A 22,930-nucleotide genomic window follows, 5' to 3' on the forward strand; every position below is an offset into this window, starting at 1 on the left:
AATGAGGAAATGTAAAACACAAATCAAAAAGCTTACAACTTTACAACAACAAGAACAAGGAGCTTAGCAGTGGATGTGAACAAATTAAAAATCAGCAAAAAAAAAAAGACCCTCACCGGAACAGGAATGACAGCAAATTCAGTTTTGGCATGTCGTGGTTTAAATAAGGGAGAAAAGACGAAGAGAGAGAGAGAGAGAGAGAAGAAATAAACAACAACTCAAAGGTGAGCTCAAAAATGACACAAATGAAGGGAGGTTTGAATTCACACGGCTGTGCAGGGCTGCCTTCGCAGGGAGACTTTGGTCACTTTGCTTCCTCCATCATGGCTAACGATTAAAACCAATCGCACAAGGTATAAAATGAAAATGGCCAATGAAGGGTTAAGGGACGTGGGGGGGGGGGGGGGGGGGGGGGGGGGGGGGGGGGGGGGGGGGCACCAGGAGAAATGAGTGTCCTGGAATCAAGTTAGAACGAACAATGTGATGCAATTTATATTTTAAGAATCTACAGATGATTCTCTGTCCCCCTTAAAATGGGCAAAGAAAATCTAAAAGGTTTGCAGTCGACTACAACTCCAGGGACAGCCCCTACATTCATAGGAGGTAGATAACACGGCAGTGACGCGACGCGAAGACGAAGAAGAAGAAGAAAAAAAAACACATTCAGAAATGTGTCTGGAGGAGAGTCGAGCTCTGTGTTGGAGTCGGTGAAATTGTAGTGCATACATCGAATTTGTTCAACTTTTAAGGCCAAATAGGAACCTCGCTAGCTCTAAGGCTATGTTAAGACAAAGGTGCGGAGGGGAGTGTGGGGCGGGGGGGGGACACAGTAAACAGATACAGCCCTTTTCACGGCGATACCTGAGTCAACAGTCATTTTAAAGCACGGAGCCTCGCGGGACGCTCACTGCATGTCAACTCCGTCGGCTTAACCCAATGTTTTTGGCTACACAGACACAGGGAATATTAACAAAAACAACAACAACAACAAAAAAAAAAGAGAACACAACAAGACGTGGCCACAGCTGAGAAATATTCTGATGAGATTAGAGCCTAAATTGCATAAATGACTCATTATCGTTTGGCCACAGGGAATAACATACTCCTTTGTAACCACAGACGGATTAACTGGTCGTGGCATTTGCACAGCCTGTAGTGACATTCAACCCTCCCGAAAAGGGGAAAATTAAAAATGTTATTTGAAAAAAAAATATATATATGAAGTACACTAAAGAAAAAAAGTCAATGCAGCATATATCAGGCTTATGAGGTACTTTATGAATATATATAGATATATCAACCTTTTTAGAAAAGCTCTTCAAAGTCATATTATTCCTTATAATTCCTATTGATAGCATAAAATACCTCGTCTGTTTCTTTCTTCTTTTAACTTTCTGCCCAACCTCACGTGGACAAATTTTTTTTTTAGACTGCTTTGAAAGTGCAAAACACAAATACTGATCGTTCTATGCAGCATCTACAGGCAAGGTTGCATGATCATCAAAATTTGATTTTGTTTGAATGTGGCACAGCAGATTTTGTCAAACCTTTATGTAGAAAGGACTCAGAAACCTGATGGAGAAGAGAGAGATCCCACAAAAGGCACACATACAATCGACTATCGACACGCCGGATGTTTTCAGTTTACTCCAAAATGACAACAATCTGACGTTAATTGCCACACAACCTCATATGTACCTCTTCATTGAAGTTTACAATGATTTGACACATTGTAAAGTCTGTTAAAATGTGTATATTCCCTTTGTAAATCGTCGCATGCAAAACTAGATCTGAAACCCTAAAAAAAAAAAATCAAAAAACAGAAATGCTGTAGAGTCTGGGTAATTATAGGAGAAGCAGAATTAACTGAATTAGAGCCAAGGACATCCGCCCTGATTTTATTGCAGTTCTGGGTTAACACGGCAGAGAAATGTAGGCGTTTGATCACGTGGAGCGGATCTATCCGTTATAGAACCTTAATATTTCAACATTCTGGTCAGACGACAACAGAGACGCTGGATTCATCTGTTTATTTACCCATTTGCTAAGAACTGTCCTGCGAACAAAAAGTCTAAAATGTTGCCTCAACCTGCGTAAAGACGACAAATTGGTGTAAAAGATGAACAAATGATTACCAACAACGCGCAGCTCACACTCTTGACATTATTGCTGTACATACATCTTTCCAGAAAGCCTTCACAGCCTACAAACATTCCTCAATATCACCATAATGTATCTGGAATATCAACACATTGTCATAGCGTAGAAGTCATTTTGTCACCATACGATCCAGTAATTACTACAGTTTATTTCACGACACATATGAGTCCGCCATTGTGCTTGGTTATTATTTTTGTCACGGCCTGTTGTAAAATGAAGGACTTGCATGAAACAATGAGACTCCCAATAAAACAAAAACAAAAAAAATTTGGTCCCCTTAAAATGTATCTAGCGAACCAACCAGTCATACATGATTACTTGGTTTTCCATTTATTAAGGTTCAAAAAAAGAACAGTGCTCTCACGAGATATTGGCTTGTATTGGTTTGGTCACTACAATTTTGGATTTTTGTTACCATTATTATAAATTAGGGATAATATTAGCTAGCACCTGACACTGCTCTGAGGTAGTTTTTCCAAGTTGGTAAATAAAAAGCCAAGTCATTCTGAAGACTAGAAAAATGCTTTGATAGAAATAAAAAAAATTAATAAAAAAAATAGCCACAAGTCGTGCACGATTGGCTGTGAATGTACTGATGTTTACCAACTGGATGGCATTGGTTTGGCTTGGTGAAGCTCGGTAACAGTTCTCAGTCAAGGTCAGATTCACCACGGCCCCCCGAGCAGAACCCAAAACAAAGCGAACGTGCCCATGTTAGGTGGGTCGCATTTTACCACGTGCACCTTCTTAGTGTGTTAGCATGCTAATATTTGATAATCAGCGCTGGACACGACGTAGGAGTTTTGCAGGCATTTGATCATGGACCGAAAATATTTGGACAAATTCAAATTTGAGTTAGGCGGGTCACCCAAATCAACCAGATATAATTTTATATTTCACTAAATACGCCAAGATGAGCTCAAATGTGTCCAGGGACACAAAGAAGCCACATGTGGTGGACATGAGAGGCGGTTGCCAGAAACCCCGGTTGACTTTGTACTCCCGATATATATTCAGACTTGTAGCTGCAGCAACAATACAGGCAAACCTTGTGGATTGGGGTGGACATTGGTGTGATAAAGACTCAAGGACATAGTGATGCTTTTAAAAGGCTGATCTAGGAAAAGAAACAGAAAAGTAAGCCAACAGAGTGCGATGTAAAGCCGTCATAAATCTGGCAGAAAAAAAAGAAGGTTGAGTGTACAATCAACAAAAGTACGGAACACAAGCAACACGCATACAAAAAAACCACAACCCATAGCCTCTTTGCTTTCAAGTGGCGCTGCGCTAATGAGTTATTGAGTCGCACTCATGGGGGGGATTTTAGGATTTGACATGATAACTCTGCTCAGACAGAATACGTAGAAGAATAAAAAAAAATCTTACAGCCAACAAGATCACACACCAAAGCAACCATTGTATATACGCACACCGCTCTTATGATACAGCACATCTCAAGCCTGACACCAGAACAATAAATATGACTCCTTTTGCACCAGGTGGGAAAATCTTTGTCTCCTAGACAACTACAGTAGGCAACATCCAAAGACAAAGACATACTGCAGACGTGCTCGTCTCACACGTTATTAGATGTGACGTGGGGCGATATCTAAAATCAATGAAATATCTAGGAAGAAAACTAAATCCTTTCTGCAATTGTTAAAGCCTATAAATAAAGAGGGGGAGAAAAACGCACACAACATAAAATGGCCATACACAAGAAGCAAACATGAGTATACACTTACTAGATGGATAGCCTATACAATATTACAAACCACACAGGCTCTAAGTACATTCATTGTTATTATTTTGGAGATGGGAAATAGGTCTGACTCTACTACAGGTTTCTTTACGTCGGCATTAATATCTCTAACAGACATTAGTAATGGTTAAGGTTAAACTCATGTGTAGATCGTTGCTTAATTTGATATCAGGTTTTGCTGGGGTGCTTTTTTTTTTCCATTCTAAAACCATAAAATAAACAGGCTGTTCGTTGCACTGCCCTAAATTAAGCGATCATGAAAAATACAACTATCTTATGATATGCCTGGGTCTTTTCTACACTCCAAAAGGTAACGGAAAAAACAGCCAAAGTGAGGTCGATGTGTGCATTTGACATGTCTGATAACAACGATCCTGTAATAACATCGAGGTTCCTGCCGCAGGTATTTTGAAAGCCTCACAAAGCACCTTGTGCACTGTTTTTACTTATAGTGCCACATTCACCCAGGCTGGTGTATCTGTTTCTTTATACACGTTCTCCATTAAGCTAATTGTGATCAGACAGACTTATGTAAAAAGAAACAACAACAAAAAACAACCAAGGACAAAGCCTCTTCTGAATTTCGATATGTATAGTCTGTATAGTCACAGCGAGGCTTGTGTCAGTATTATTTTTCTATGCACACTGCAGTCTTCAACAGGGACTGTGACATCGTAAAAACCCTCCAGCACTTCCCCTCACACAGCACTTTGGCATCACGTCTCCGACAAACAGTGCGGTCGCAAAAAACGTTTTCCACAACCGGCTACTTTCAACTCCCCCTGTCGAGATTGTTTTGTATAGAGCACCTTTATGCCACATCTCTAGGCAAAGGCAAACCCACCCATGCAACTACAAGTCTCACTCTTTCATTAACATTTAAAGGCATCGGGATCGTTTTGAAAGACGACACACTGACCGCGGGTTGGCTCGGCGAGTGCACATATTGAAGCTCTCAGGCCTGTTGGCTATGTGTCTTTTATTTTGAAAAGCCAACAATGCCAACTGCTCCTTTCTGGACAAAAAAAAAACTGAAAAGAAAAAAGTCTGACATTCTGCCACCTGATAATACTCTCAACACTGCAACAGCTACAAAGTCCATTGTTGTTTAGTGCAAAAAAATAACATTGTCAAATAGATTTGAGTTTTATTTAAAAGCAATGCCATTCTCCTCTGGTATTTTAAGGTGCTGGTATAGGTAATGTAAAACACAAATAAGCAGTGACAACAAGTAAACACATCTCAATGACACGATGAGGTTTGGAATTAGCAAATTACTTTTTGGGGATACCCGTTCTCTGTTGTGGTCAAAATGTCACTTTACCTTCCACTTTTCAAATAACATGACAGGCATCTTCTCAGAGCCAGTGACAGGCTTTACCTGCCAAGCAATATTATTTTGTTTTCATCCAGTCTCAATTGTACTAAAATTAATGATTATATACAGAATTGATAAATGCTCTGTGGTGAATTTGACCTGATCAGATTTACCTTGCTGTGCCTTACAAACATCTATTCACGTGGATTTGAAGACTTATTTCTCAGGCTCTTGAGCAACTTCAATTAACAGTCTGACTAACTGCACCACTTGGGTACCATAACAATTTGTCCAGATCAATAATATACAAAGATCACACATGAGGAGAACTATGCACTGCTCGGGTGGGGGGAAAAAAACAAAAAAATCAAGGTGTCGGGCAAAAGTCTGTCATTTCATTGGTGCATAGAATGTAAGGAACGAAAGCAGGGAGAATCTGTTTGTGTGAAAACAGACACTTCAAGAATTTGGTCGTACAGCTTGACGCTCAAAACCACTAAAAGGAGAAGAAAAAAAACACATTCTCTCTCATCAGTTTGAGTAAAACTATGGAGAATCAACAAATCGGAGAAAAGCACGTTCGCCATCAGGCACACCCAAGCGTTTAAAACCTCTACTGTCAATGCATGACTCAAACAATGCCAATTAGATAGATAGCAGGGGTAATTATACAGAAATGGCCAGCGGTGTGATGTTACCATAACACTTAAAACAGGTAACAAGAGGTAGAACACACGGCCATTTCCATACAATTACGCCAGTGTCACGCAATATGGCCGAGCCTCCTGCTTCGATTGAGGAACACACATCTAAAAGAATTCATACCCGACGATCTGCTATTAAAAGTGCATCCAAATTTACATGTTGTGAGACCAGCACCGGTAAGAACAATATTGACATCATAACAGTAAATATCAAGTACATGATTTCTCAGAATGCCCCACAAACACAGTCAGTCGGCTTTCTAGTTGCTTTACAGGTAATGAGTTCAGAAGGGGAACACAGAGAGGTCGTCCGGGGGAGAGAAAAGACGCCCGACATGATGCGGTGTCTCCTAGCGTACGAGTAAAAAGCTTTGTGGACCAATCCAGTGAGGATTTAAGGTGGTTTACAGTGAAAACATCTAGCACCTAGAATCAAGATGTCCGTTTGTGCTTCTGTGTCTTTTGATTATTTCTCATGTAAAAGGTTGTAATCTTGTTTGGCTAAGAAAGATTGTGTGTTACAAAGGATACACACAACTTTTTTTTTTTTGAAAGGTTATAAAATCTACAATGTTACAAATAACCACATAAATACTTCATCCCATTAGAAAGACATGAAGATGCTGATAAGCACTAAGAAACGCTACTAAATGCAACATGCTAAAAAAAACAATATAAACAAAAAAAAAAGGCCCTGATTATCTACCTCTAGAAATGACCTAAATTCGTGCGAGACACGCCACTGTTAAATCTATTGGTTAAAAACGATGCATAGTTAGACGATATAGACTACTTGCCTCCGATCAAGACTGCGTGAACATTCGCCCGCTTAACTTAGTAGTAAAACTCTGGTGGGATGTTAGGAAAGGTCTAGAATTATTAGTAAGATGGTTAAAGTCTCAGAAGGCAAGAGGATATTTGCATTTAAAATCTGTATACAAATAGACAGTGTTAATTTAGACTACATGTGGGCCAGTCATTTAAAGAAAGAAAAAAAAAAGAAAGATTCTTTTTAATATTTTCAGCAACCTCCTCTGAAAGCTTATTCAAAATATACCTTATTACGAACATTACTATATATAGTATAAAGGCTCACAAAAAAAATAATTTGCATAAAACCCAAGCTTTTGTGCGACGACTGCTGCCATTTCCTGGAGCAAACGCCATAATTCAAGAGTTTTCTTTTCTTTTCTTTTAAAGGAAATGTCAAATCAGTTAAACTCTAAAACGTTTCACCTTTGACCTCCACTGTACCGTATGCCTGGATATCGATACGCCACACAAACATTGCGCCGACAAAGACACTGCAGAAAACGCTATTCTGCTGAAGGGGTTAATGTGTATAGTAGGAGAAATTAATTGTTATCAAAAATGACTAAATGTCTAAAACATGAGTCAGCTACATGCATATTCATTACAGAAAGAAAATGATTGAAATTAAAATAGACTATAAAAACAGAAGGGAGGATAACTGATTTCATCGAGGTTCCCTTCTATGTTGATTTCTATATCATGTGTTCTTTTATCAACACGGCTCAGAGTACATTAGAAAGGAGAGTCCTTGTTGGGAACCAGTCCCAATACACTACGTCTCACATGGGGAATCAGGTTACTGGTGCAACTTTATCAGTTCAGACTAACAAGTGAGGCAGAGGAGAATTGCTGCTCTTTCGATCTGGACACTAAAATTGCCCCCATCTGGAATAAACTGTTGGTTCGTGAGTTGATAACAAATCTGAATCCTTGAGTAAGTTTCACCAAATTTTGGCATGAAAAGGGCCACCGATGTCAATCAAGGACAAATACTGAAATTCCCAGCGCACGTGGGCCAAATAATTCATAGTTTTACATAGAAATGATGATAGAAAGGTGGTCTCGAATGGCACTTTTCATCACATAGTGCCCTATGTGAACAATTCAACCACAACCCTCAATATATTAAGTACTTTTGTCCTGGTTAAGTACCCATTCTGGTCAGTGCACTTTGCTTTGATTGGCTGATAAATAATGTTTGTCAGAGGAGCGACACATCAGGCATATAAACAGGCCCCCTTGTCTTTTGAAGTCTCCTTCTCCCTTCGAGCACCAAGACCATGACAAACAATAAAAAACAGAGAAGGAGGGTGAGCAGCTTATTCTAAATTATAAACCACCTCAATGTAAAATGTTACTGTCCACTAGTTTAGAAATGGTAGATTCCACCTGTCAGTGTACAAACTTGTCCTCCTCCTTTCAGACTTCCCGACAACAAATAAAAATAAACACAAACGCACAACATGTCACGACATGTAAATAGATCCTCTCCTAACTGGATCCCCATCAAAGAGGGATTCTGTTGCATCTTAGTCTAATAGCTGGCTTGGTTTGGGTGGGTTATGGGGCTGAAGCACAATTGTAGACATATGGGGGTAACTGACAGGTTTGTTCAGCAGGGAGATCACGATGTAAAACCACTGTGATGCTATCTACAGCCGACAGCGAGACAGCAAGGGAGGTTAGTGTATTCCATCAGTCTCACCCACGCCAACCTGGGGTTGTGTGCTCTCAGGCAAAGTACATGGTGCGCAGCGTGTCCTGATGGATCTGAACCGCCTTGGCCAAGGCCTGGTGGTCACGCCCGTTGCTCTGGCCTGAGGTATGACTTCCTTCGGCACTGACATTGCAAAAAAAAAAGAGAGAAGAAGAAAATAATATTAAAAAGGTTAATTGTGTGGTGGTTTCATAACCAGTGTGTGAGGTTTGATTTCGCTGAACACATTAAAACTCAAAGTTGTTCAAAGAAATTGGCAAATTCAGCGAATGTCTTGGAATACTAACCTGTCATGCTCTTTGTCCACTAAGTGATAGCGAGCCCGGAAAGCCACCAAGTGGGCGTAGTAGGCTGGGGCTGGGATGGAAACTGACCGGGTGCAGCGCACATACGTGTGGCAAAGCTGGTAGGTGAGAACCTGCAGTTCATCTGAAGTGAAGTGGTTGTCGTCCCAGAGCACGTGGTAGTGAGATGGCCTGCTCGTGCCCTGCAAGGAGGAACAATGAACGACAGGCCGTCAACAATCTTCTGTTGTTGGTTAATTTAGCCGATGAACCATTTGGTTTTTTATGTAGAGCAAAGATTTCTACATTTCTATTCCTCTTTCTGAAATACGACTCAGGTACGAGGTCTGTTTATCTCGGCCGTACAAATGATCCTAGTCAAATTCTTACCTGAATGCCAGCGTGACTGCAAAGGTAGAAGTCAAACTCTGATGGGTGAGTGATTTTCGTATCCACTGTGGTGCCTGCAGGGATGTTGCCACTCTTGCCAACCTGCAGAAACACCCACAAAAACATGTTAATGCCATTACCAAGTACAGGCTTAAATGCTAGAGGCAAATAATTACTTGACATTAAATATTATCTCCAAACATGAGACAATGCTTGAAGGAGCACACAAAAAGATGTAGCAGTTGGCTTGGTGCATGATATGCAGTTCTTCTACTGGTGTCTCAGTATTGGAAAGTGACCACATTTAAGCATGGGTAGCCTCTCATTTTAGAATTAAATTGGCAATAAAACAAACAATATACAAGCCATATCAATAATGCAATACTGACCCTTTCATTTCTGTCCATACAGAACAGTCGGGTGTGGTGTCTCTTTTGCACGACAACAAAGGTTATACCGGGCTGGTAGTCCTTCTCTAGTTTGATGCACGCCTCACGTATTGCCAGCAGTTCGTGCTGAAGGACCTGCTTGTATTCAAGAGGTGAATGAAAACGATTAGGAAACGAGATCACCCCAAAATAATTTGTCAACACTTTCTGCGATTTCATATTCTGCGCCGTCCAAGATGTGCACGTCACCTGGTTAAATTGGCCTTCAGAGATGCCATCGCGGTAGTAGATGATCCTCGTGGGCTTGAAGCGGGTGGACTTGTAGAACTGAATGAGAAGCTCCCTCACCATGGTTGCCAAGTCCTGGATGATGTCCTGACGGTGCTGCTGCACCCGGACTGTGGCGCAGTATCGACTAGGATGGGCGTCCATACTACCAACAACCTGACGTGGAGAAGCACATAGCCGTATCACCGAATGGGAGGGATTACTCACAATGACAATTATGCAAGGGAAAATGTTCAAGAACATTCTGCGCTGTCTGGGTAGAGCATGCAGGGAAACTGCGGAAAGCTGTTTTTTTATTTCCAGTCATCAATGCCATATTCTCACATTGGCTGAAGTGGGAACCCTTATATTACACTGCATTTAATTATTATTTTTTTGTTCATTCTGTGTTGTGTGCCATAATGTTACTTACAGCAGCGATGGAAGGCTTTTTCCCGTCTCCTGCAGGCGGATGAGTCACATCCGCCCCGAGGAAGATCACTGGCTGCTGGAACACCAACGGCCTGGAACAAAGACAAAGTGCACAGAGAGGGGGTGCAATGAGAAAAAAAAATTGTTGTTGCTTATAAGACTTTGGGCTTCGTCTTCATCTTCTTACTCACAGAATTTCAATTAAAGTGTAGTCGTGTTTCCACTTACCTGCCCTGTGGGAGGAGGATGTTATTGACGCCACCCAGCTTGACGTTGATCTTCAGACAGAGGTTGGAGAGAGTCTGAGGTGTTGTCTTTTGAACATTCTTCACCTGCACACACTGCGTGGCCATGCCGAGTACAGTGTCCCCGACACGTTTCACTTCAGCTACAAAAACACAATAGCACAAAAAAAAGATAGATATCAATAAATAAACTAGATCACGAGCACACAGCAACACTGATCAATCACAGCCAGCGGGGACTGGAAGCATGGTTTCCTTGACCACACTGGTGACTTGACAGTGGTTTACTTTGGCTGCTATGTACAGTACATATGGAACGGGATTAGTGCCGGTGAAATGACAGGGTGAGTTGGGAGAACAGATGGGGCGGATCACAGAGAGAATGTGGCTTTATTTGGTCCTTGTTTCCTTGTAGTTATCGACTAAAGCAGAAATAGAAGCAGTAAAACTTGCTCAGCAGGCACTGTAGCAGAAGACAAGCTTCACCAGAGCACCTGTCAGGGCTTTGAATCTAAGGCGCACTAATCACATAAATCTTCACTGACCTGGTTTGTTTTAAGTTATATCTCGGAACAGAAAAAACTAAGAGTTGTGTCAATAAGCATAACATTTCTGATTAAATAAATGAATATGTTATAGCAAGTCCATTCCCATTTACCTGCCACATTTGCATAATTGCTCAGTCAAATGTTATTATATATTTCGGCTTTAAATCAAACACGAATTTAATGCTTGTGATAAAACAGTTATCTTATTATAAGCACCTCTAACTGATGGAAATGTTAATCTGTTGAATGAGCTGGTTGTTTAAACTGGATCTAGTATTTTGAGTGCGAGTAAATGTTATCAGTATTATTTTGGGCTATAAATTAACAGTATGGACGTCCTGGATGTCTCTTATCTGTGGAATTAAGCACAAACAGTAGGAGCCGATCCCTCACCGTAGACGGGCGTCTTCCCCGGCAGGATGACCACCACCAGCTGAAGGCCCTGGTAGGTGTACTTGAGGTGCCTGAACATGGGCTCAACGCTGTCCGCCCCCTGGGCGTACTTACAGAAGCAGGGCTGACCCTGGATGGGCATACCCGCATCCCTGGAGATCTTGCGCAGCTGATCTGTGAACGCTCTGAGACAGACGAGGAACTTTCTTTTATTCAGTCAGGCAGTTCAGTTTATACGGGGCTCGTGTTACAACTGAGAATCGAGCTCCGACTGAAAAGAAATCAAAGTGATGGGCAGACATCACAGAAAAATCCAGAGCGGGTCAAGGACTCGAGAACCTTATGTTTATCCTGCACTGCAGTAAATCTGAAGTGAAAATCTGAGACCTAAATCAAATTGAGTCTGTCAGTCTCTATTTGCACTATATTTGGCATGTAACACGACGAAGCTTGAAACATAGTCTATATACAGTCAAGTACATAAATGCAACCAACAAAGCCTGGCTTTATGAATCATAAATGCATGGCACAGCTGTGCATACTTATGATGCACGTTTAAACCCCTTCTCGAGCTACTACTGTGAAGCGAAAGAGAGTAAACTAGACTGTCAACATATATATATAAAAAACAAAAAACAGACGCACCAATCAAATAGGAAGCTATCATGCTGTTTCTGCACTTTTGGCTGCAACATCTGAATCTCGATCTCTGCAGCAAGTTTTAATTTCAGTTGACACCTACCAAATTTAATAAGCTAAATGCATCCATCTGTTTGTTCACTTTTGTGCTCACAACTCTTCACCACCAGCCCTTAATTACTTTTGCAGTATGCTGGAAAAGATGCACTTTATGTTTGTCACTTACTTGAGCAGGAGTTCAGTACATTGTCTCTGTGGCGCGAAGCAGGCGATGGCCCACACTTTGATCTCGATGCCAGTGTGGAACTGCTTGTTCCTCATGTCCCAAACTCCCTGGATCGGTGTGGCTATTGCTTTGTTCTGCAAAATGTCATGGCACAAGCCTCATTAGTGCTAGTCACCGTGCACAGGAGTGAGTTATTAATAACAATAACTCAACTTAATACCAATGAATGAAATGTGTTGCAGCTACATGCATGAACATACCCTGCCTCCATACAGAATCGAAGGGGCCTGCAGGACGCGGCCGTTCACTTCTGTCATCTCGTCTCGCACCATTACTCCAAACTCACGAACGTAAGGGTCAGTGTTGAAGTTGGCACTTCTCATCTGAAAAATGAATGAATACATAAACCAAAGAAAACAGCAGTTGAATTAAATGTGACTCTCTAAACCTGTCACTTAATCTGAATGCCAGGAAACGGAACCGAATTAACGTTTCAGTTAGGATCTTTAAAATTTTCTTCAAATGTATTCATTGAATCAGGCAAAGGTATAGGTATATTAATATCATTAATCCTCATCCAAATTGTGCCTTATTTTCTCAACATGTTGCTGTGGCAGCATGTGTGAATCTCCATATAGTATATACAATACAGTATTGCTGCTTTCACACATGCACTGAAGTCTGAACATATTTATGAACTTCTCCAGAGTTGCTGTACGGGAGAGGGACATTGTCCGGAACTTTTTCCTGTCTCCTGCATGTTCTACCCAGACGTCACGTGTTTCTGCTGTTGTGAACGCGTCTGACTCAGACATTCTCCTGCTTCATAAGGGTGACTCGCAAACTCGGGAAGGTGTCCCGACGCAATTTTCCAGACAATTTTCATGTCTGAAAACAGCTCATGATTGAGAACTATGGTAGGTCAGGCAGGTACCAGCCAATCATGAACTTCTAATGCAGTAGCCAAACAGCATTCAGGAAACATTTATCTCACCAGTTTACTAATCTCGTCTTGACGGTCTGGTGCAGATCGGGCTGTGGCACGGATCATAGTGGACGTTTGATTGTCGGTCAGTTTTTTTATGCAGCGCTGTCCCGCCACTATGTTACACACCTGGAGAGGAAAACACAAAACACAACATGTTTGGAAGAAAATCAAACATGAATCCTGTGACTCTTCTAAAAGCAAATACCGTAAGCACAAGACGTTGGTGATGGTTACCTCTAGAGGCAGGTAGGTGTGCTTCTGCTCCTGTCCCACCTGTAGACATGGGAGGTGGGGGTATCGCAAGATGAGCTTGTACTTGTCTTTGAAGTACTGTGCGACTGTGCATTCAATAGTTTGGCCGTTCTCCTGCTGCAAGGGGAACCTAAGGGAATAAATAAATGAAACACTCAGTAAATCTGTTCAACATGTTCTCTCTGCAGACTTTTCACAGTGAGAGTATACTCAAATTTGGGCCAAAACATCTTTTCTTAAATATTTATCATCCCATCCTTAACCAGCATGCATTAAAAAATATTATTTCTAGAGTGCAAATAAAGGTTTCGTTCATCTAACATTCAATGTTTTACTTGAGTGCTTCAACAACAGAACGTCCAACATTCTATTAACGTAATCACACAAGCTGGAGGAGCATTCTTACGTTTGGTGGCTGGCTGGTCTTCTGGTCACATTGCACACTCTGTACTTCCTCTTCATCTGCCCACAGTGAGTGATCTCCACCTTCAGACCTGGAAAGAGGAATCACAAAGAATTAATACAATATATCTAACCGTAATTGAATTGAAGTTATAGAATCCTGATTTTAGCTAAGCAGAGCTGCAGCATGGAAAAGGCTTAAAAGTGACATGTCGTCTTAATAAGCACGTTTAAATCCCTATTTCATATTTGTTCTGTGGTCTGACAACAGACACAGAAGAACATGAAAATAAGAACAGCCTCATTGGAGATTCAGCTGCAACTCCATATATTTGAGCACAGAGAGTAGGAGAGAAGCAAAGAGATAAAGGATTTAAAGTGGATGACACTGGATGACATCTGTAATGACATCTGCTTTTCATTTACAGTAGTTGTTTACAGCAATTCCACAACAGGTTAACTAGTTCTCATTTTTGTACTTTGATCATACACATCCCAGTCATATACTGGTCTTGTTTCACCAAGCAAAACAGTCTGTCAAACAGAGTCATTACCAAATGAGCTGCTGAACTTTATTTACCTTTGATTTCCTTTGTGAATTTCACTCGCTGAGAGTCTGTTAAGGGCTTCTGTTGTTCTTCAATGCTTTTGAAATCCAAGACCTCACACATGAACTCAATTACAGGCTGGGCTTTGTAGAATGCAGTGGCGGATACTGAAAAAAAAAAAGCATACAAAGATGAGATTCATAGAAACATCACTTCACATTACTCCAATCTTTGGAAAAGGAATGCGGAAATGACCATCAATGTTGAGCATCATTTTCCAGAGGGAAGGCCTGACAGACTGGTGGAAGCCAAACCACACCTCTCGGCCACCACCGAGGGGGTTCGAACATCCCTCAGAGGGAGTGAAGAAAGAACGACCCACTGGGGTATACCTTTAAGAGACAAACATGAAGCCTGATTAACAGAAGCTATTCAACAAACAACGTCAAAGCAAAGACACTTAATGAAGAAACAGAAAAAGGCATATGATCTGTGAACTGTGTGATGTTGTACTAACGACCAATCTCTGCCTAAAGTTAGGTAATCATTGTGGTCAGAAAATGCAAAAAACACCAACATAATAATTGGGTGGACAAAATAGGACACACAAACAATAACCTATGAAAAGAATGTTCAAAAGATGTTCAACAATCAAAGACCAACCTCATAGAGGGCAAATGTCTCATGACCACATCCAAGGCTTGAATGGTCTCAAAGGGGACGCTGGGCAGCCGTCCTGACAGTGCCTCGTGCAGAGCTTGCAGACTTACGCAGGACACCCACTTGATGGCTACTTTGAAGCTGCGGTCCTTGCCTTCACCGGGAATGGTCACCTCGAGCTCCACCTGTGTGAAAAATAAAAAAAGACAACATTTTAATTCATTCTTTATTCCCCCACAAATGGAGATTTCGTTGCTGTTTGCCATGTAAAATACATACTTTGTCTCTGCCTATGGGTAAGGGCATGGCAGTGTAGAGATTCTTCCTCCCGTCATACACTGGCTTTCGATCACCAAAGATCTGTGTTTTAAAGTGCTGGACCATGTGCTCCACTATTTCACTGGGGACAAAACAAAACAAATAAATTCGCACGATGCCCCGAACATTCCAACACTCATCTACCACATGCCAGGGGCTGCTGATCAACTACACATGTCTGCATACCGATTGACCCTCCTCGGGCATTTCTCAGGCTTGATGTCTATGTCATAATGGTAGACCTCCAGTTTGGGAATTTCCATCTCGAAGAAGTTTGCCTGGAGCTTGATTGTCCTGCCCATGGTGCCAAAGTCTGGCCGCGATGGTGGCTTGAACACATATTCTGGCACCGGGGAGGATGGAGGGTCTGAATCGTTGGGATCAATTGACAAAAATGACAACGAGCATAAGAAAAGGTTTACAGGCACAAATCCCTGTGCAGTCTTTCTTGACCTCATAAATTAGAGGAATCTCCACATTTGTAACTGTGAGTTTCACAATGTCAGAAAACATTAGAAAATGTTCACATAAGATTGAAAAAAAGAAGTTTTACAATGTATGCATTCTATGTCAAATGAGAGCAGACATATAGAAGTCCTTTTTGTAAATGGTTACCGTTAGCACAAATTATACGACATACAACTGTGGGATAAGCTGTAGGATGTAGTTTGTGCTGCTGTTTGAACTGTATTGGAGAGATGTTTCTTTTATTTAGTCTACCTGCATTTTTATAAATGGGTGGACAAAATATTAGAAACACTTGTCCGTATAATGCAATACAATTCAACAGAAACCACAAACTGCCGCCTCTGAAATGACCATTAAGTTGAATCAACACCTGGCTGAAACATCCTTCGATGTTTCCATGAAACAAATAAGAAGCAGTCGGTTGTTTTTATACAACACAGGACTTTAAGAGGTGTCATCCATTAATTTGTTTTTATTCTGGACAATATGCAATAAGCTTTCATCATTGGTCGACATGCTGAACCAAGAAGCTCAATATCTGCAACTTCAGATATTACAGCCAGACCAACAGAGCACTCTCTCTATTTCCCTCAGTGCCTTATCTTTGTACTCCAGCTCCGTTCATTCAAGCAGAGTAACACCCATCAAACCTAACAATATATGGTGGGTGTCGTTGAAAGGCATTTAGTGTGTAAAAGTGCACTGCTATTCAGCACACAAGACGAGGTGCATTTAAAGGAAGGTGACAACCTAAAATGACAGCGTCTCCTTTCGAATCTCATGTTTAGCACCAAAGCACCTCTCCTCTTTCCTTTTGAAGTCATTATTCAGTCAGAAGGTTATAATGTACATTGAATGAATAAGTACAGCGATGCTTGAAGGGTTTTCAAAAAAGCATAATGTTGCCACTAACCCTGGCCCGCTGCAGAGATCAGTTTAAGGCTTGATAAACCCAAATATGGGAGAAGCTTACCAGAACTTAATGACCCGGAGGAACGGGCTCCCTCAACCATCTCAGTAGCTACAGGGGGAAAAATGACATGTTAGGACTGCTGGAAAATCCATTTGGTCTTATACACAGTGTACATCTGAGTCACTCAACAAAGGACATACAAGTTAACATTTTCCCTTGCGGCGAGAAGAGGCAAAGTTCAGATTGCCACCCTGTTTAACTTGAACATTTCCATTGCAAACACCCGCTTCATTCTAGCATGTCTTGCTTTCTTATCGCGTACACAGAGCCGCCACCGTCTACAATCCAGTTCGACTTTTACAAAACGCTTATCAACATACACGCCAGAGCAATGGTGCAAGCTGGCAATCTGACTGTGCCGAAAACCACCCGTGCTCCTGGGAATAGACTGATGCATCACGTCAATTTATATTTCTGTTCAACAACAAAGATGCGTCCTGTTACACAAATCGAACATTACGACAATACAATTACTAAATTTGAGGAAAATGCAATGTAATGTTTTATTGTTTGTCCTGTTTGATACTCAGGATAGAAATGCAGTGATGGGGGTAAAATCCTATATGAACAACAAATGCTTCAATATTTCAACACAGTCTATGGACCACTGGTAGTCAGGTGTTGAACTGTAACTGTACCTAACCTCGGTCAAACTTCATATGCCTACTTCTCGCCATCTTTTAAACATTCCATGTCATACAGTCCATGCATGATTGGCAGGGCATCGGGAAAATTATTTTGTGGGCAAAAACTGTCAACTAGATCTGCCTCATGTAAGTGGCTACAGTTAGCAGCGCATAGCTAAGATTGATGATGAGATTAGATAGCGATTGTCAGTCGCTAAACATTGCTTCAACTCTATGCTTTGCGTTAAACTGCGGGGCACTGAAATACACAAGCTGTGACAGTAGTCGTGTGATTTATTGAGATAATACACGCCGGTCGATCCCAACTCGTGAAATTTCATCGGGAAGCCAACAACAACTTCATGAAACGAGGCACCGCTGAAGCTAACTTGGCTAGCAGCAGCTCGTTGTTGTTGCACGCTAGCTAAGATTACCTCTCCTACTAATGCCCCCACTTAAGACTGGAACGAGATGTCTTTTGATTGAACGGACTGGTCGACTTCGATGACAAATAGCCGTGAGACAGGAGTGGCGCCCGTCTTTCAGCAACAATTCGCTGCAGTGTGGCAGCAAAACGCCGCAACTAGGGAGTTATTTTTTGCTAGCCGCATCAATTAGCTGATGCTAATGTTAGCTACAGCACTTACCTCCAGCAGAGGAATACATTTTGTCGACTTTCTGAGCGTGAGTCGTGGACGTACAGATACTCCACTTTATTTTCGCCAAATTCCACCTAAACTCATGCGTGGTCGAGACGTGTTAATATTTACAAAACTGAGGGAAGAAGCCCAGCTCGGAAATAAAGGTATTTAGTTAGCGAAGTGGTAAATATTCGGAGTCTCTCATCCTCTGTACGGCCCCATCCCCCCAACACACAAAACAGGAGCGAAAGAGCCCATGCAGGACGAGAGCGTTCCCTCCCATCTACTTCCGTCTTTGTTCACTTCCCGTAAGACCAAGTACCCAAAGGCGCATTTTTGTTGGAAACGATGTGTTTATACCACCAACACAATAACTACAGCTGTTGAAACACCAAACCTTTTAATTGAAATTCCATTTTCGAAATGCTGACACACAAGTCTTTCCGATCCAACGGACAACAGTTTGTTTCTTAGGACGTGAATAAGACGGGAACTATCTTGGTAGATTAACTCTTCGGTGACGTCAGACGCGGGATGCGCGGTCTAAGCGTTGACCCTTGATTCAAACCGGAAAAACAACAGCAAATAGTTTTGTGGATTTAATATATACATATATTGAATGTGTTTACGACGCTACACGGTGTGGTTAACAATACTGTGCCGGTTTGAGAAAATGCAAAATGCAAACAGAATTGGTAAAATGATGTCAACAAGTCGGAGACCACGGGAAGAAATTGGCGGAGTGGATAGGAGAAGTACTTCCGGGTGCTGAAGAAGGTAAGCTAACAGAGCTAACACCAAAGTCTAGTGACTAGTTCAGTCGTTGATAAGAAACAAACTTTAATTTGTACAAGAGGGGTCGACAACGACGAGTCGTTTGGTACGATTCACTGTGGACTTCAAGCAGTCGAAACACTGACATTTTGCCCAAATACATTATCTATATTAATAATATTATTATAATTAACACTAATTGTAGCATGGGCAAAATGTTCGGCTCTCTACCCATTGGTATTTATTAGTACATTTTTCAAACTTTTTTTTTTTAGCGGATAAGAATCCTTCCTGTTCTTGAGTTCATACATTTCAACCAGTCTTCCTCCACATCATTAGATATATTTACAGTATATATCAAACCAGGCCACTTTATAAAGTGCCATTTAAAAAAAGAATAAAAAAACAACAACATCTGCCCAATGTTTCTTGAGGTGGGTCATGGTGGAGCCTCTTCTCACTCTCTTGACTGTCTGTATGGCATTTGCATTCAGTATTTGCTGATGTTTAGTGGAACTCACTCCATCCTCTTATCTGTGCAGTGTTACAACTCCAAAGGATAGTATTTCCATATTGCCTTAACAGTTGGCAAGATGTTCCTTTCATTAACTCCTGCTTCATTTGTTTTCCCTCCAAAACACACCTTTGGTGTTTCCATCCAAAGAGCTCAGTTTTAAACTAAATCTGTCCCCAGCACTTGTATCCAATATTACTCTGCAGTGACCACTGCGATGAGATTGTATATAGGTTATTGTTAGTTGTGCATCAAATCTGTGCAGTTGAGTGTTGCACCACGACTCATGTCCGTTAAACCTTCCTGTAGCACCTTTGCAGTAATATGGGGGGCTTGCATCTATCTATCTGTCTATCTATCTATCTATCTCAAAAGGAACATAGTTTGATCTTTTATTTGTCACTTCCTATTCCTGTTCACTGTCTGTATGTTACTGAATATTTGATATAGTGTATCCAGCATTTGATGATGCATGATTCTGGCAATATACATTGTGATACATGTTTTAATCTATCCAGTATTTTCTGTCCTCACGCCCATTGCCCAAACTCATGTTTGGACAGTTTGGTTTCTTTGTGTTTAGTCTGTCTTTTCATTTGCTCTTGATTTTGATACTTGCATTTTAAGAGTGAGCTCTGGACTCATCATCCTTTTCATTTTTATTTTGTCAGAATATGTCAGTGAGTGGGTTCCCCCCCCCTGTGGCTGCGGTGAGCTTTGCGTGCACTTCCTCAGTTTGCCCACTGGTCGGCGCTGTCCACCGCTGAATGTGGCAGACGGAGGTCGAGCTCCCTTGCTCTGCAGCAGTTTTGTTTTTTTAAAAGATGAGATGAGGTGAATCTTTAATGATCCTGTTGGGAGAATCGGGTCAATATAGTCATTATTAAACACGACAAATCAAAGATCACTTGGTATTTGAATCGGATTTGAAAAAAAGGTGCTTTTGTGGGAAGGAAACTATTGTTAGCTATGGAATATATAGCTCAATATATTGAATATATATATATATATATATATCAAATTATATTGAATATGCTGATGGTATTATACATATAATGGACATTTGACACTTCAGATGTAAGACGATATTTTCAGGAGTGGGTCGTATCAAATATTTCACCAGGGTTTGGTTTAAAACAGCCACGAGCTGAATAATGTAATAAGGTTTCATGCTTTATTTCTCTTTAAAATAAGATGATTGCAGCATTGGATTTCACGCTATATCATTTTGAGGTTATTTTAACCCCAGGCAACTTAATGGGAGAACGACGAGTCTCGCTTGAATAAAATTGCATAAACTGAATAAAGAATAATGAGGACAATCCTAATAATAATCGGTCAGTTTTACAGCAGGAGGCCATTTTGGGTTAATGAGGTTTTGTATCTCTCATTCAACCCTCGACTGGCGACGCGGCCAACACTTTAATTGCCCCCATTGATTGATAGAATAAAAACACAACAATGCCGCCACACAGTCCGGGTGGCTTCCCCCCTCACAAGAAAGCTGGCTGAGTGAATTGGGTGTAGCTGCGTCTGTGTGCGCGCCTTGGCCAATGGAACCAGATCCTCCCTGCAGCGCGTAAGAGCGCGATTTAGGATTTAACCAAGTCTTTGCTGCGGGGCTGGCTGCAGTCTTCACCAGAGCCCCGACGGCCCGAGAGCCTGTTCAACGACGCCAGTGTAGTCCCCGCGCCGCTTCTGGAATCAGACTACACTCGTCGTTTTTTTTGTCGTTTTAGTTTTTGTTGGTGCCAATTGATTAAAAACAAAATCCGCGCGTCCGCTTGCGTAAAAGTATGACTGGAGTATTCGACCGGAGGATCCCGAGTGTGAAACCCGCAGACTTCCAGAGCTCCTTTCAGATCTCCGCCATGCACCACCCGTCTCAGGAATCCCCCACTCTACCCGAGTCCACCGCCACGGATTCTGGCTACTACAGTCCCGCCGGCGGAGTCACTCACGGCTACTGCTCGCCCAGCCCCACCTCGTACGGGAAGCCCCTCAGCGCCTACCAGTACCAGTACCCGGGCGTCAACGCGTCCGCTGGAAATTACTCGACAAAATCCTACACCGACTACAGCTCGTACACGACCCCCGCCTACCACCAGTATGCCGGGACGTACAGCAGAGTGCAACCCCAGCCGAGTCCACAAGGTACGGGCCCGCATTTCCTTTTTTTTTATTACGATAAGAGCTGATTTATTATAGGGTATTATTATAAAAACGTAAAGTCTGATTTCCATTATCTATTCATCTACGTTCTGCAAAAATAGACACGTATTTGCAAACTAAATCTTAAGGAACATATCAGGAATACATTTAGTTTTATTTGGAACAACGTGATTAAAAAGGTGAAGCATTATTTAAATTCACGAGCTTTCCCCTGTTTGACCATTGTGGAATTAATGTGGTTAATGACATCGGATTTACTTCGTTTTTTGAGGGATGGAGGTGTAAACGAGACATTTAGACTTATGGAGATGCCGCAGTGTGTGGTGAGAGCACAGGCTCATGGTTTGTTATGATCACCTTGACAGAAAAAGAGATCAGCGAGCCCGAGGTGAGGATGGTGAACGGCAAGCCGAAGAAGGTGAGAAAGCCCCGGACCATCTACTCCAGCTTCCAGCTGGCCGCACTGCAGCGGCGGTTTCAGAACACACAGTACCTGGCGCTGCCGGAGAGAGCCGAGCTGGCGGCGTCGCTGGGACTCACGCAAACACAGGTGGGATTTTGTTTTTTGTTTTTGTACATCAAATACAATCTTGCTAAATAGTTTTAAAAAATGCTTCTTGGAAACAATTTACATTCCAGCAAGTGTTAGTTTGTGTGCGTCTTTTACGCACCGTGCACCTCTTAGTCAAGCTATTGTTTCCTCGGTTATGTGAGAGGCATTAATGGTCGTGTTTGTCGTTTTTTTTAAAAAAAATATATATATATTTCTCCCCCAGGTCAAGATCTGGTTCCAGAACAGGAGGTCGAAAATGAAGAAGATCATGAAAAACGGGGAGCTTCCGCCGGAGCACAGCCCCAGCTCCAGCGACCCCATGGCGTGCAACTCCCCACAGTCCCCGGCCGTCTGGGACACACAGGGCCCCTCCAGGCCGCACAGCCTACAGCCACAGAACATCAACACGACGGCGTCGAGCTTTTTGGAAGCCTCGGGGTCATGGTACACCTCGGCCGGCGGCTCCATGGCCGCCCACCTGCAGACCCCTAACTCGATACAGCACTCGTTGGCTCTCGGAGCGGGGACGTTATACTGAAGCAAGCAAGCCCCGTTGTTCATTTCAAACCTCTTTTTCATTTCTCTCCTTCCTTCTATGGGACTCGTGTTCAGATTTTTTCAGAGGAATATGCAATGTATTTGATGACAGTCATAGAAGAAAAAACGTGTAAAATGTGTAAATGTGTGCATGTAATTTATTGCATTTTTTGGAAGACTATTAAACGTTTAAATGGACAATGCAGCTCTGATGTCC

At 41.9% G+C, this 22,930-nt stretch overlaps 2 protein-coding genes across 3 annotated transcripts; one reads left to right on the plus strand and one right to left on the minus strand.

The window, feature by feature from the left end:
* Positions 1 to 1,190: 1,190 nt before the first annotated feature.
* On the minus strand, positions 1,191 to 18,412 carry ago2 (argonaute RISC catalytic component 2). Of its 2 annotated transcripts, none has more exons than XM_035620388.2 (20): positions 18,170 to 18,412; positions 16,897 to 16,944; positions 15,642 to 15,822; positions 15,417 to 15,537; positions 15,141 to 15,322; positions 14,733 to 14,869; positions 14,510 to 14,644; positions 13,934 to 14,021; positions 13,510 to 13,657; positions 13,282 to 13,401; positions 12,548 to 12,670; positions 12,288 to 12,421; positions 11,423 to 11,607; positions 10,465 to 10,624; positions 10,238 to 10,328; positions 9,787 to 9,981; positions 9,538 to 9,672; positions 9,149 to 9,250; positions 8,762 to 8,961; positions 1,191 to 8,597 (listed from the first exon to the last, which is right to left on the minus strand). In XM_035620388.2, the coding sequence occupies exons 1-20, from the start codon at positions 18,186 to 18,188 to the stop codon at positions 8,489 to 8,491; spliced, it is 2,613 nt and encodes an 870-aa protein (XP_035476281.1). In that variant the 5' UTR covers positions 18,189 to 18,412; the 3' UTR covers positions 1,191 to 8,488. The 2 variants fall into 2 exon arrangements, with proteins under 2 accessions (XP_035476281.1, XP_035476280.1); XM_035620387.2 differs by having other exon boundaries at positions 15,642 to 15,837.
* Positions 18,413 to 20,504: 2,092 nt separating this feature from the next.
* On the plus strand, positions 20,505 to 22,918 carry dlx5a (distal-less homeobox 5a). Its single transcript, XM_035620389.2, has 3 exons — positions 20,505 to 21,605; positions 21,989 to 22,173; positions 22,400 to 22,918. Exons 1-3 carry the CDS (start codon positions 21,248 to 21,250, stop codon positions 22,712 to 22,714), a joined length of 858 nt encoding a protein of 285 aa, XP_035476282.1. The 5' UTR covers positions 20,505 to 21,247; the 3' UTR covers positions 22,715 to 22,918.
* The last annotated feature ends 12 nt before the right edge of the window (positions 22,919 to 22,930 follow it).

This window comes from Scophthalmus maximus, chromosome 22, assembly GCF_022379125.1.
Source record: "Scophthalmus maximus strain ysfricsl-2021 chromosome 22, ASM2237912v1, whole genome shotgun sequence".
Taxonomy (NCBI): Eukaryota; Metazoa; Chordata; class Actinopteri; order Pleuronectiformes; family Scophthalmidae; genus Scophthalmus; species Scophthalmus maximus.